This window comes from Numida meleagris, chromosome 8 (assembly GCF_002078875.1).
Source record: "Numida meleagris isolate 19003 breed g44 Domestic line chromosome 8, NumMel1.0, whole genome shotgun sequence".
NCBI classification, from domain to species: domain Eukaryota; kingdom Metazoa; phylum Chordata; class Aves; order Galliformes; family Numididae; genus Numida; species Numida meleagris.
In genome coordinates this window covers 13411375-13424934 of record NC_034416.1, presented here as the reverse complement: position 1 = coordinate 13424934, position 13560 = coordinate 13411375, and the positions used below count along the sequence as shown (strand labels likewise).

The 13560-nt window shown below is 40.6% G+C and overlaps 1 protein-coding gene across 5 annotated transcripts in view; it reads right to left on the bottom strand.

The window, feature by feature from the left end:
• DCX (doublecortin) overlaps positions 1-13560 on the bottom strand; it is a 137601-nt gene that overhangs the window by 28336 nt on the left and 95705 nt on the right. For all 5 annotated transcript variants that reach the window (XM_021405947.1, XM_021405948.1, XM_021405949.1 and 2 more), the window contains one exon: positions 606-708. In XM_021405947.1, the coding sequence (XP_021261622.1) occupies positions 606-708 (103 nt within the window). The remainder of the gene's footprint in view (positions 1-605; positions 709-13560) is intronic.

Genomic DNA, 13560 nt, shown 5'->3' with positions numbered 1-13560 from the left:
CTCCAACAAGCAAGCTCTGTATATTCTGTGAAATCAGAGACTTTGTGGTTTAATGGATCAAAGAGACTCGCATTGTTACAGATCTGTGGTTACTATCATAACAGGGGCAAATAATGGTGCTGCCTGAGTCCCACCTGAGAAGGGAAATATTGCCCTCTTTTTGAATTGGCAGAAGAAAGTAATAGAGGGAATGATTTTTCCTTTTAACTGTGCTTGTTCCCATTCTTAATACTGAGATGCATACATAAGGACAAACTGCGTGTTTCAAGTAGAAAAATAGAGATTAGTCTTCTACTGTTTAGTTCTCAAAAATGTTCCTATCTGACTGGAACTGGATAAAGTTTAAAGGATATACAATACCAGATTTTGTAATAAATGTAAAAATGATGGTACAGTGGAGGAGACCATCTGTTGTGAAATGGGCTAGCCCAGTCACTGTTTGCCCAATTACAATATCCACTGACTGTACTTGGTGTCACAAAAGGATGCTGAATTCCATGTACTGGGTCTTAAGAACAAAAGCACGCAGCACTTTTACCTATTACAAGCAAATGAATGGAAATCAAATGAGAACAGGCTGAAGAACAGTGTGTGTTCAACATTACCGCTTTCATCCAGAGAAAAGTCATCCTGTGCGTAGCGGAATTTTTCAGGACCACAGGCGATAAACACATCATCATCCCCAAAGAAATCGTGGAGACAGGTCACCTATAGAGAGAGCAAAGTCATTCATTTTATTTTTAATTGGCAATGTTCTGACATGGCTCAATTTAAATTTAAACAGGAAGGCACTGCCTCTCTGCTGCTTCCCAATTCCATACTTACATGGTCCTGCTTCCTGCAAGTCAAGCGGAACAGTGCAATTAAAAAAAAAAAAAAAAAGAAGAAGAAGAAAAAAAGAAAAGAAAAAATGCAACTACCCTGCAAAATCCAATGAAGTATGGAATTTCCAATCCTTTCAGGAGCTGACAGGCTATGTCAGCCATCCTAATGAATGACACAGGCATTCCTGAGCTACTTCTAAAATAATAAGCAGGGTGCCCCCATGCTGGGTTGGTAAGCACGGCTGTCACACCGCTGCCCATGCTGATGAGTATTTTAGCACCAACACAGCCTAGAAACTCAAGGACTGCTAAGAAGAGTGCTGTGCATAGCATGTTCCTACAGAAGGTGTCCCAACACCGTTAGCAGGTAACCCCTTTGGGCCTGCAGAGCTGGACAGGAAACCTTAATCCCGCCTGCCTTCCCTCCTTTCCCATGTCCCTCCAGCACTTGTGCAGCAAGTTGGCCTGAAAAGCTGGGAACACTGCTGTGCACTGTTTGTATCAGCAAGGACAGCACTGCTGGTGGCCATTCAACATTCATTTTTCTAGGTGCTGCACTGTGAATAATGATATATTCTGATATTTACACAGTTACAGTCAAGGCAATTTGCACAGTTACCAGTGAAATGATGAATACAATTACACAACAGCAGCAGGATAACTGTGCTAAGGGTAATTCCACTGGAACCAGTGGCAACTACACATTAACTCATGATAATTCTATTGTGCTATCTCCAGTACCTAAAGTTAATTCAAGTCATCTCAGTGCAAGGACATGTGGAAAATGTGCACATTATTCCTCTTCAGAGGGAACCTTAAATACCCAGATTTCTCATCAGTATACTGCAGAAATTTAATCAGACTCCTGGCAAGCTGACAAAGCTGGTAAAGAAATATGATGCTTTTCCATCTTCACAGAATGCTTTGAAAACTCTCATGAAGTGCAAAGTAGCACTTATTTTTAAGAGGGAAAATACACTTTGGAAAGTCCTACATCAAAGCTTTTGTGTTCAAGACACAGGTGTTCAATACAGAAACTGCCTCCACAGGCTCAAGGGACACCGAAGTGCTGTACACAACTGACTGCCCAGAGTTTAGCCCAAGGTCCTGACATCCCAGACACCTACTGATTAAGTACCGTATGTCAAGAGGAGAAAAATCTGCAAGCACACGAGCATGGGACATCTCCAGCATCAGCCCACTGACAGCACAGCTGTGCACCTGGGTGAGTAAACAAAACAAAGAAGTGCAGCTATTTCACATGACCACTGCAAGTGACCGCAGTACTGGCACCAACATTTATAATAGAGGTCTCAGACCACTGAGGTCCAGTGTTTTGCCATGTCTGGCCTCCGGGGTCTTCACAGAGGACATAATGCATCGCAAGGAACTGGAGAGTGCACTGGAGACAGCAATGGAGGAACTTACTGATCTATTGGAGCTGAACTGCGAAAAGTTAATTTCAAGCTCTAATAAATAAGATATAAAGAAGGCTTTTGGCTATCCTAAGAGGGCTTAGTATTTCACACTGGTTAATAGAATGCATAATTAAAGCACTGCCTAAGAGTGCCAGCTCTGTTTACAATGCCAAACATTAGTGAAAAGCCTCCTTTTCACATCTGCACAACTTTCAAAATGGAGCAAGATGAAATCTGCAATGGCATTGATCAAAGACAGAATTTTCTTTACAAATTCAGTGAACTGCAATTTCTATCTGCCTGAAATTAGGATGAAAATAGTTAACACATCACTCATTGAGAATTCCCCCACAGAATGATGACATTTCAAATGAGCACTTGGTATTACAGTTCTCCCTGAGGGTGCGTGCCACTGATTCATTTGCAAATAATTGGGTTTGGCTCAATACCCACATTCCCATCTGAATTCTAAATACTATACATATGCCACAGAAAAGACTTATGGTTTGCTTAGCTCGCTCTTCAGTATGGAAACTGCAGTGCTAAGCTAGATTGCAGCATAAGGGTTCAAAAAATTCACAGCCTTTTAGATGAAATCAGAAAGAACCCAGAGGGGCTTTCACCCTCTCCAGGTCACAAGCCAAAGGGTATACTTCATCCTTGAACTCCCCATTACCACAAGCAAAAAGAAAATCCAGGCAACCAAGGAAGCCTTCAGATCAAGTGTCTAAGTGTGATGGATACACAAGGACAAATATGATTACACATCAAGCAGAGATACTTGCAATTCACTTTCTTGCATTCTTGCCCCTTCAGGTAGTAGGTTATTATGCATGTTTTATAATTGCGAACAGCCGGCTGGCTGAGCACTGGAGGCTGATAGATAAATTGCATAACCCATTTGTTGTGCTCCTAATATTAAGGAAACAGAAACTTCTGTGTTTGCTTTATTTGTTCCCTTTTGTTTCCTGGTGTAAGGAAAGACAGACAAAAACCAAACCCTTCCTCATCAAACAATGGAAAACATTGGAAAATTCAGAAAATAACATCACTTCATGCAATTCTAAGTTAGCCACATTGCTTCTGTTCACTGTACATAGCATTTCCTACTTACCCTTTGTTTATTAAACTTAAATCCTTGATCATTACTGTATGTCCCTGAAACATACCTCATATGCATCACTGTCTATATAAAGTTGCTAGAATAAACTTGCTTTGTGAAAACATGTGACTTAAGTGCTGGATCTTACTGCTCCCAAGCCAGCCTGCCTAAATGCTCACAGAAGTAAAGCGCCAGGAGAGTAGCCCCAGATATACACATCCCTGCAGGGCATGGAGCCAGGAAGAGGGACTGGGAGCTGCTCTGCTGGGACAGCTGCTTGCAAACCTTATCAGCCAGTACGGAACACACCAGGGGTGTCCTTGCCCAGCAATACTGAACCTCTACCTTGCATTAACTGGCTCAGGGGGTTTTCATGACTCCAGAATAACCTTATGAATCTTCTGATCTCAACTCTTTGAAAGCCTTTTTTTCCTCATGTTTTCTCAGGAAAAAAAAGAAAAAAAAAGAATACTACAAGTCTCTCCCTAGACACTCTAGACTATTTTAAAAGTACATGTTCTGCTTTAGCTTACCCTAATCAACTGTTCTAATTATATCCAATAATTAGTCTGGCATACCATGAAAACCCTGGAAAAAATTACCCCAATGGACAATCATTGTTTTAAATGCTTCTTTTTGCTGTTAGCTATCAATTCCTTAAAGCACAGGACAGAAAAGTGATAGTGCTCTGCCCAACCAAAGCTGCTACCTGAAAATGGGGACTGTGTCAATGGTTCTTATCATGCACTACTGGCAATGACACTGGCATCCATGAAATTAGTAAGATGTTGTCTTTTTAAATCTGCAAATTTTATTATTATTTTTATCTATAATGAAAAATTAAACCTGCGTATATAATTACAGTAGAGAGAGTAAATAACATGGGTTTCCAAGCCTTTGTTTAAAGAAAGATAATATTTAATTTGAAATTCAAGACTAAAATGATAATATTGACATAGAAAGGATCACATCGCATGAAATGTTTTCTCTCCATTTCCTGCAGCTTTAGCAATGCCAATAAAGGAAGTTAAATCTTCATACTCCGGTAGATGAGGCACAAATTTATTTCTTACAAAGTAATTCCTTCTAATAGATTTTCTGGTAACATTTTTCTTTGTGTCAAGTTTTGATGCTTTTTGAACTTTACAGTATATATTGGGGAAGTAATAAAAGTCAGTAGAGATTAAGAAATTTTAGGGAGCACAGGACCATTTGCAATTCCTTGGGTTTTCTTTTAGCATGCTTTCTTTCCTCGTTAAATGAAATCCTTCTCTGTGTATATTAGGAAAGCCTTCCCTGAGAGCACAATGTAGCTAGGATTTCCAGGAGGGGATTTCTGCAGTGACACCCCATTAGCGTCTGCTGCAGCAATTTTAATTGAGGAAAGACATGGCCTTTGGAGAGATGCTGAGCCTTCTAGTTCATTTTAACACAGCAGCTGTAGAACAAACCATTTCGCAGGATTTTGACAAAATGGAGCTAGATGCGAGCTCACAGTTTGCTGAGATGTCTTTGATACAGATATTCTTAGCTCACCTGGAAAAGGAGCGGTCAGTACGCAGGATACAGGTGTGCAGCTGTGAATAACCAGCTATTCCCACCATCCTCCAGGAGGCAGCAGAAGTATTTCAAAATTGTAATTCAGTAACAAATGAAATAACTGAAACGAATTACAGATTGAAAGACTGAAGACCTAAGCCGTAGCCTATGTCACCAACCAGTGCAGAACCTCCTGAGCTTTATAGGGGTGTTATGCTTAACAAGCTCTTTTTGTTCCCTTTCATAACGTGCAGAATGACAGCTTGCAGAGTACGCAAGGCTAATGTGTTGCCTCCCTGTCACTGCACTACTAGCACTCTGAAGGTTGTCACTGCAGTAACAAAGGCTCCAGCCGCATCGTGGCTGCTGCCACTGCTGGATTGATCTCTGCCACTTAGGCAGGAGACCTCCAGTAGCCTGGATTGGCCATCACCATTTGCCAAGAACATGGAGTGTGTCTCTGAAGACTAATTCATCACCAGGAGGGTTAACTGAACTGTCTTTTTCACCTTTCTGAGAAATGCCTTTATTAGAGGTTCCTATTTTTAGCTGACAGAGCCAGGTCAGGCTGAAAGATAAACGGTCAGATGCTGTAGCTGGTGATTATTCAGAACAGTGATTTATGTACATAATCCTGCCCTCAGATTTTCCATCTCTTCCTTATGTTGTGGAATGAGCAAAGACCTCTGCTTACAAGGCCAGCAGAGATCTGGCAAAAGTTATTTGGAGTGACATAATCACAGGTTTGACTTGGGGGCTGAACATCTTCCATCTCAGGACTTCTATCTTTAACCAACTGTTTGATTTAGCATACATCTTAGGGTAAGAGAGGGCCAGGGCAAGACTTCTTCCGTTCCTTTCTCCCTTAGTCCTAAAAACTTTGCTAACTCTTCCCTCTGTAATAACCCTCCTGTTAGGAATTTAGACGGCAGAACAGAAAGTGATAGCCATGTTCAAACTGTTCCTTAATTTTCTGCAGATCTAATAGTTGTGTTGCTTAAAGAAAAGAGATGTTTGCTTTCTTAATATCATCATACCACTTTAGCTTAGAAGAGTTCAGAGTGTGGGAAAACTGTCTTCAGAAATAATGTAAGGCCAGAAAGACAGTAGAAGCCAGTTTGCATGCTATGCACACATAAAGCCTATGAAGAGCAGAATAAAGGGAAGAAATACATTGTCTATGACATACATTTTTGCAGGTACTGTCGTAACTGCTATAAAATTGAATACACCTGACCATCTGTCACCTGAAGACATTTTAGATGCTTGCTGATGTCCTTTCTCTTTCAACATTGAAGTGCTAGGTGGAACTGAAGAAGTAGGACTAGCAGCTAAGCAGGCGCTGGGAGTTTACTAAGCTGAGAACATAACTAAACTCTGTTTTAACTCAGTTTAAACTCAAATGGGAAATCCAATGGACTTATTTATACTCCAACACCTGCACTCAAACTGGCAGTGGTATGTTTATTTCATGTCTGAATAACCACAACCCTAAATCACAAAGGCAACTCTGCTTTACAATTAATCAGTTGCATGCTTGCAATCAAAAAAGCATGGTACAACAACCAAACATATACAAGCTTGTCCACAAGAAGGCTCAGCAAGGTCATGTGTCAGAGTGAATATCAGGAATGAATGGACATGCTGAATGGATTTTAAATGAATTGCTTTCTCTTCTCTGACAAGCTTTTCACCACATGTCCAGAAAGAAAAAGATTTCAGATGACTTAATGGTTAAACAGACATAATGGAAAATAAAGATGTTAATACTGGAATGCACAGCACTTAATACAGTTTTTTCTAACAGTCTGAAGACTGCAAGCCCAAAGCAGATCCTGAATTGATTTACATTTTATTAGATTCTGGTTTCCTGCATTTAAAAATAAGGGATGTTTTGATTCAGTTACTTCTTTAAAGCATGCACACGCCCACTCAATAGATTCCACATTTGCATTCACAGAAAGAAAATTACTTATCTGTTTTTAGGAAAAAATGCTGCTTAAAATGGATAAGCAATAGAAAGATGAGCAGAAAAAGCATGGATGTTGGCATCCACAAATGGACTGGGAGCGCTCCAGCATGCCAGCCCGCACCAGGGATGCAAGTGCAATTATAGTGCCTTTGGGGACCCTCTCTGAGATACCCTGCAGTAAGGGAAGGGGACTTTCTCATCTGCTTCTCCATCTCTGCTCTGTGCCAGATATCTCTGAGGAAGCTTGTCACAGGCAGGGTCATGCTGGCCCTGTGAGGGGAGGGAAAAATCATCTGTACTATCTACGTTTCAGCACGCAAAATTTGCTCACACCGTAAAAACCTGCAGTGAGATTTCCATCCTTTAAAATGTTAGTCAGAGACCTCCGCTTTCTCTTGTATTCATGGAGACCTATGGCTCACATTCAAACCTATATTTGTTTCAATCAAACTATCAATTTCACTCTTCTGCAGAAATATTTTCTTCCTTTTTCACCTTCAGGAGAGAAAATTCTGCGCAAAACAGCAAGACTAATGTTTTCTTTGATGCATGAGGGAATTTTTACACCACTTTCCATCATTTCTCCAACTTAACATTTTGTTATTGATGAAAAATGCAGATTTTCTCCATTAGGCTGCGTAGTACAGTACGCTGATTATGAGAACTTCATGGCCACTTGGAATATTTTCTTCTATTGTGACTGAAGCAGAGTAGGGACACCATCTTCTAACCAATATGCATTATTTGGACTCATTTTGTGATGCTTATTCAAATGGAATAAGAAATATTCATGCATGTATATGCAAAGCAACTTGTAACACTTCAAGCAAGAAGAATTGCTGCTTTCAAAAGGGCTGCAGCACAAAGTACCTATTTATTTAAGTACTGGAAATAGAGCAGTTCAAAATAGAATAGAATAAAAAGTAGGAGCAGGAAGGACAATAGCTAGACAAGCTACCCGGTAGGAACGTTAAAGCTGAATTTAATATATCTGGTGAATTAGTGGTGCTTCCAAACCATGTGAAATCCAATTAGCCCCTAGTAGAAAGGTTAGTTTGTTACCCTCATTCTCTATACATATGGAGGGGACTATGGAACAGAAATTCAGGCTGTTGATTCTTTTTACCTAGAAGAAAGGCTTTTTCTTGCATTCATAATGGTATTACATGGAAGACAAATGTGCTGTGCAGTGCAGGGGCATGAGCAGCCCACCCATCAACATCAACATAGAAAAAAATTCCCCTTTCTCCACTCAGAAAACCATAAAATCAGACATCCTAATTAACAGATGAAGATTGTGAAGGACTTCTAACGCAAGTTGCCCCCACACAAAGAGCACTTCATAATCCAGAGAATTCTCAGATCATCATTGCTAATCATTCCCCCTCATCACTTTTGAGAGAAAACCATACTTCTGGATTTACAAAAGAGCATCAGAGATTTTGGAAGTAGCATGACTATATGTCCAAAGTCAAGCAATGCTGCTCAAAATGGCGTGCTTGCAAGAAGGGACACAGAGAGTCTGTCAGCCTACTCAAGGTCAGGCTGAAAAACCAATGGGCTGAAATTTCCACTTAATGAGATTTCCAGCAACAAGCTCCTAAAAACCTACAGCTGTCGCTGATCCCATTGTGCATATCTTCATAAAAGAGGAAGGCTGTTGTTCAGCTTTATGCTAGATTTTCTTTAACTGTAACAATGGTACTGATTGTGGTAGAGAGATATTGCTAAATAGATCCTCACCCTGATTAAAAAACAAAAAGCATACAAACCCCAATGACATAAACCCATTCACAGGACTGAATGGGTTGTATGCATGCCCACAAGCAACCCCACCATCTTCAGAGCGCACAGAAATAATACTACCATTAGCCAACCAACAGCTTCACTAAGCACTTACCACTTGTAAGCAAGCTCTGAGGGGCTGGAAGAGACCAGCAGCCAGGCCTTTACATAGTCATGCAGCTGATCTCTGCTTCCCCAACGAGCCCTTTTCACCATACACTCCCTTATCTCTGTGCCTACCTGGTGAATAAGGAGATCAGCACAAGCAGCTCCATAGCCACCCCTCTGCCTGCAGACTCAGGTGGAAGCTGCTGGGGCAGGGAGGAAGTACAACCATTTTCACTGTTAGTGCTGCTCCCGCACACACATGCAGTGTGAGTTGTCTACTTAAAATACTGGAATGACATCTCTGCTTTCCTTACCTGCTAGACGGATGCCCTAGGAACGGTGTCTTTTCTGCCCCTCAGTGTCATATAAATGTCCTTGCTCCCTCTCCTTCTTTCTTTTACCAGCCAGCACTCCGTAAAAATACTTCCACCAGTTAATTATTTCATGGTGAGATACAAAAAGAACTTAATTCTCAGCCCAAACATTTTAAAGTATAGCACACTGGCCAGCTACAAAAGAGAGATTCCTTTGTGAATTTTTACTCACCTGGATATAGTGATGGACTTCAGCCTAGCACTGCAGCAATAGTGACCGCAGATGAACTTTCACAGGGGGACAGAACTGAATTATTCATGCATTTCCACTTTCTGGGGGTACGTCCGTTGCTCTTGCAACCCCATTCTGCCAAACTATTGCCTAGTGTGTAGCCATGGAAGCAGGGGATGGCATCCCTGCGTGGTGCCTTCAGGCAGAATAAAGTTCTGGCAAAATGAAGGATTACACAGGTGTACAAAATAGCAGGATTTGTTCCTACAGCCCCTCTGTGATGTGGTATAAAATGACACAAGATGGGAAATTCTGTCTTTGATAATCACTCAGAGTGACAAAGGAAATCATATTTAATACAAACACTTGGTTTCCATGCAACAAGTGGATGTGCTTTTCTCATTGAGGCAGCCTCTCTGAGAACTGCAGCTATTCGACACTGTCGTGTGTCCTGATGACATCAGTAACCTCCTTCCAAAATAAGCACTAAGGTAAAACCCTTGTCAGACCTGCCATTATTATTAGCGCATCAGGAGAGCTTGAGGACACTTCAGTTCAAGCCAGGCACCACCACTGAGCGTGAAGGTAGCAGGTTTCAAGCTGGCTGCACTTTCCCCAGCACAGTGGCAGCAGCACACTAACACACTTCACTGCAGATAACCTTGTCTTCCCTGGCATCTCAAGTAGAAAGAATATGTTGATTAGGACTATGGCAATACATTACCACAGTTTTTTTTTTTTTTCCAGGGGAAGATGAACTTTAACTCAGTTGCAATTAAAAATCGTTTCTGATCAGACAAGACTATTCTGTCAGTTTACCTTATGCACACACTTGTATCTCAGCCTCTCCACTGAGTTGCCTGGTCTAGGTCTCCAACTACAGTCTTTCAAAAACACGTCTGCTATTTTCATTGTATCTAAAGATACTTTGTCTGTTAATTAATTTTTGGATGTGCCTCTGAGCTCACATTTTGTACAGGCCCCTCTCTGTTATGTTCAAAATTTCCAAAAGCCAAAATACCTTCTCCCCAAAGGAGATATAAAAAAGCTAGTATTTTCACTGAAGACAACGTTATTGAAAAAAAGACACAAGTATGAAGTACTGGACCTTCAAGCCATCCTTCCTAATGCAGATGTCCAAACCGGATAATGAACGAACTGTCCTGACCTCCAGCTTTAACTTTATTTGCAGGCTATGGATCCTTGAAGAGGATCAGAAGATGCAGTTGGTTCTGTATCTCGCTAAAACTGGCTTTGCATTTCACCCCTTATAAGCACTGAAGCTTTTACTCAATAGTGAAAATATTTCAAAAAGGTTCCTTAGGACATTTCGACTTGTTAAACACCAGTGTTTGCAAGGATTTTTATTACACCACTAATTTGGGAGATTAATGGGAATTAAAAATGCTGTCCTTAAAAAATTAAATTGTAACAGGCTACATTCAAGCTAAGGAAAGTCACAATTGCCATCAAGCTGTTCTTTCAGGGAGTTAGAATTTCTTCCTCAATTGTAATTCTAAACATGTTCTTTGTGTTTAGGGAGATTTCCTGAATTTTATGCAAATGCATATGCCCCCTCTATCAGAACAATTTTGTTTTCACTCTAATTTCTGTTAATCTTTGGATAAAGCTATTATTTTTTTCTAATTAAACAGGTCTTTTCAATTCAGCTGACAGCTAAGAGAGTCGTGGAAAATTCAGCATTATGTCCTGAATTAAACCATATTAGGGTAGAAATTAAAAATGTTAAGCAGGCTGAGAGATAAAAGTACTTTGCACAGAACATACAGAAAGGCTGCTGAAATGAGTGTCCCAAAGCCTCTCAAATGAAAGCACTTTTTTTTAATTTGAAATATGTCCCATCCCTTCCAAGTCTATAGACCTATGACAAGTTCTAGCTTAGCATGCAGAAATGTTAAAGGAATAATTGATGCAGGAATACTGAAATAGATGGTGTGTAAAATGGCAGGCTGCATAATTGTCTGGAGTGAGTTCAAGCATTTCTGCAGTGAAAAAAATAGTCCTGCTTTATAATCCTATCACGTCTCCTGGCTGCTGTGTAGCAGGCAAATTTCATTTGGAGATGATCCCAAGATGCAGTTGATTTACCAAGGGGATTCCTAAAGGCAGAAGGTTAAAGCTGCCTTGCCCCAGCTGAACAGCACCTGGGAGAGGTATTAAAGGATCCACACTAATTTTGGCAGTAATGTTCAATGTACAGTGAAGATACTGCATATCAGGTTGTTTCCTTGCATTCAACAGTGGCAGGACATGGAGTGATTAAACACCTTCCTTTTTAATGTTCTATCTTTCCTTTCAAAATATGAAGTGTTATGTGATGGAGGAAAGGGGAGCAGGAAGAGGAGGGGGGTTAAAAATTATTAGGCAATTAATTTCTGCTCTGAAACATGCAAGAGCCATTACATTTGGATGGTATTTCTCACAAAATGAGCTGTAAGCTACTGAAGCAATTAGAAACTAATTGCTGGAAGATTCCCCCAAGAGACATATGATAAGGGAAACTAGAAATGGCCAGAGACTTAGGTGCAAAACTATATCTGTTTCCTTCCCAATCTGTAAGAAATAACAAGTTCCTCTTCTGCACATGCCGGGTGACTATATGAGCTCACACATCAGCTGGTTGCAGATGGTTATGCACATTTACATTCCCTTTGTGCACTGGCTCTGGGATAACTGGGTACTGTGCTTCTCATCTGAACTGCAGAAACACATCTGGACTTTTTCCTCTCTCTTCTCCTTTACTGCATGAACTCATCAGCTCTTCACATATCATCCACTCTCCATCTCTTCCCCACCCTTCACCCCTTAGACCGACTGTGTAATTTCCACGGCAAATGGATCCTTTCTGCTGAGATGAAGAACACAGGCCCAGTAGCCATACCCGCAGGGCTTCTCCCTGCTGCCACTGCCACTAGAAGGGACTGTACGGGGCTATTTCTTCTGCAGAGCACTGTGATGCAAGACAGTCCTGAGCCCAGAGAGTACCTTGCAGCAGTCGTCATACTTCTAGGGACAGATGTTGTCGATATTTCCTCCTGGCAAGACCCTTTCCTCATCTCCCCAGAAAATAAAGCATTTTTTGTTTCTTACAGATTTTGAGTCAGCTGCTGATGTCATGTATGCACCCAAGAACCCTGGGTCAAAGCACCAGTTCTTAATCCTCACTGTGACCACGGAGATCAGCAACTACTAACTAAACAAAAGGACATTAAATAACCTTCTGTTAGAACTGATGATACCTTATATCAGTTAAAAGATGCAGATAGGTTTTTCATTTGCTTGTTTTTGTTCTTAATTACTGTGGATGCCAAGAAAGAAGCAAGGCATAAAGTCTGTTTATGGTGGACATGCTGCTCATACATAAACTCATATGCAGACACTGCAGAAAACCTCAAGATATAGCTATGAAATGAAATGTAAACAAAAGGGCCAAATCTGTACTGCCAGAAAAGCCTCTTGATAAAAATCTACCAAAGTCAGAAGAATTATACAAGGTATCCATCTGATTTTATTCCTTGATGAAATATACTGACAGCACCTCCAGAACTTTGCATTTTATTTTTATTTTTCCCCACCTCAAATGCTTTACAGCTTCCCTTTGCTCCCTTCTCCTTCCATCTCAGATCATTTTTGACAGGTAATCCAGCAATATCAGCCTCTCCTGAGGAGATCTCTATACTCAGAGTGGTGTGCTTTCCATTTGCTCTAGCTCTGTATGAAACATCCAGTTCAGAGAGCGTGGGCTGGGCTTTTTTAAGAAACATTGAATGTCTGTAATTCCAGTTGATTTCCAAATGAACTACAGACACACAGCCTCTCTGAAGCACATGAGAGCAGAAATAAATGGAGAGGTAATTATAACAAGACCACTTCTTTGAGCTATCCTACAATGTATTTGCTATATTTTCATTGGCATCTCTGAAGAAATACTGTTCAGCCCAGAAGATACATTTCCATAGGGAATGCGGTGCCAGTTCACTAAGATGTCACTGTACCAAACTAGCTGCCCTTTTTCTTTGCCTTATTTATATCCTTTAAAAAATAATATCCTGACAACTTACTAATGCAGTCAATTCTTGGAACATCAAATCTACTACAATATTTGCACACTGGAGTGATTTAAGAAGCATTTTTCTTTTACTGTGCTGTCTTGAGCTGAAGTATGCTGAAGTAATTTTAAAAGATTTTTTTTTTTTTAGCCAGTCTAAATATTTTGTTTCCTCCTCAAGAGAGCACATAATACAC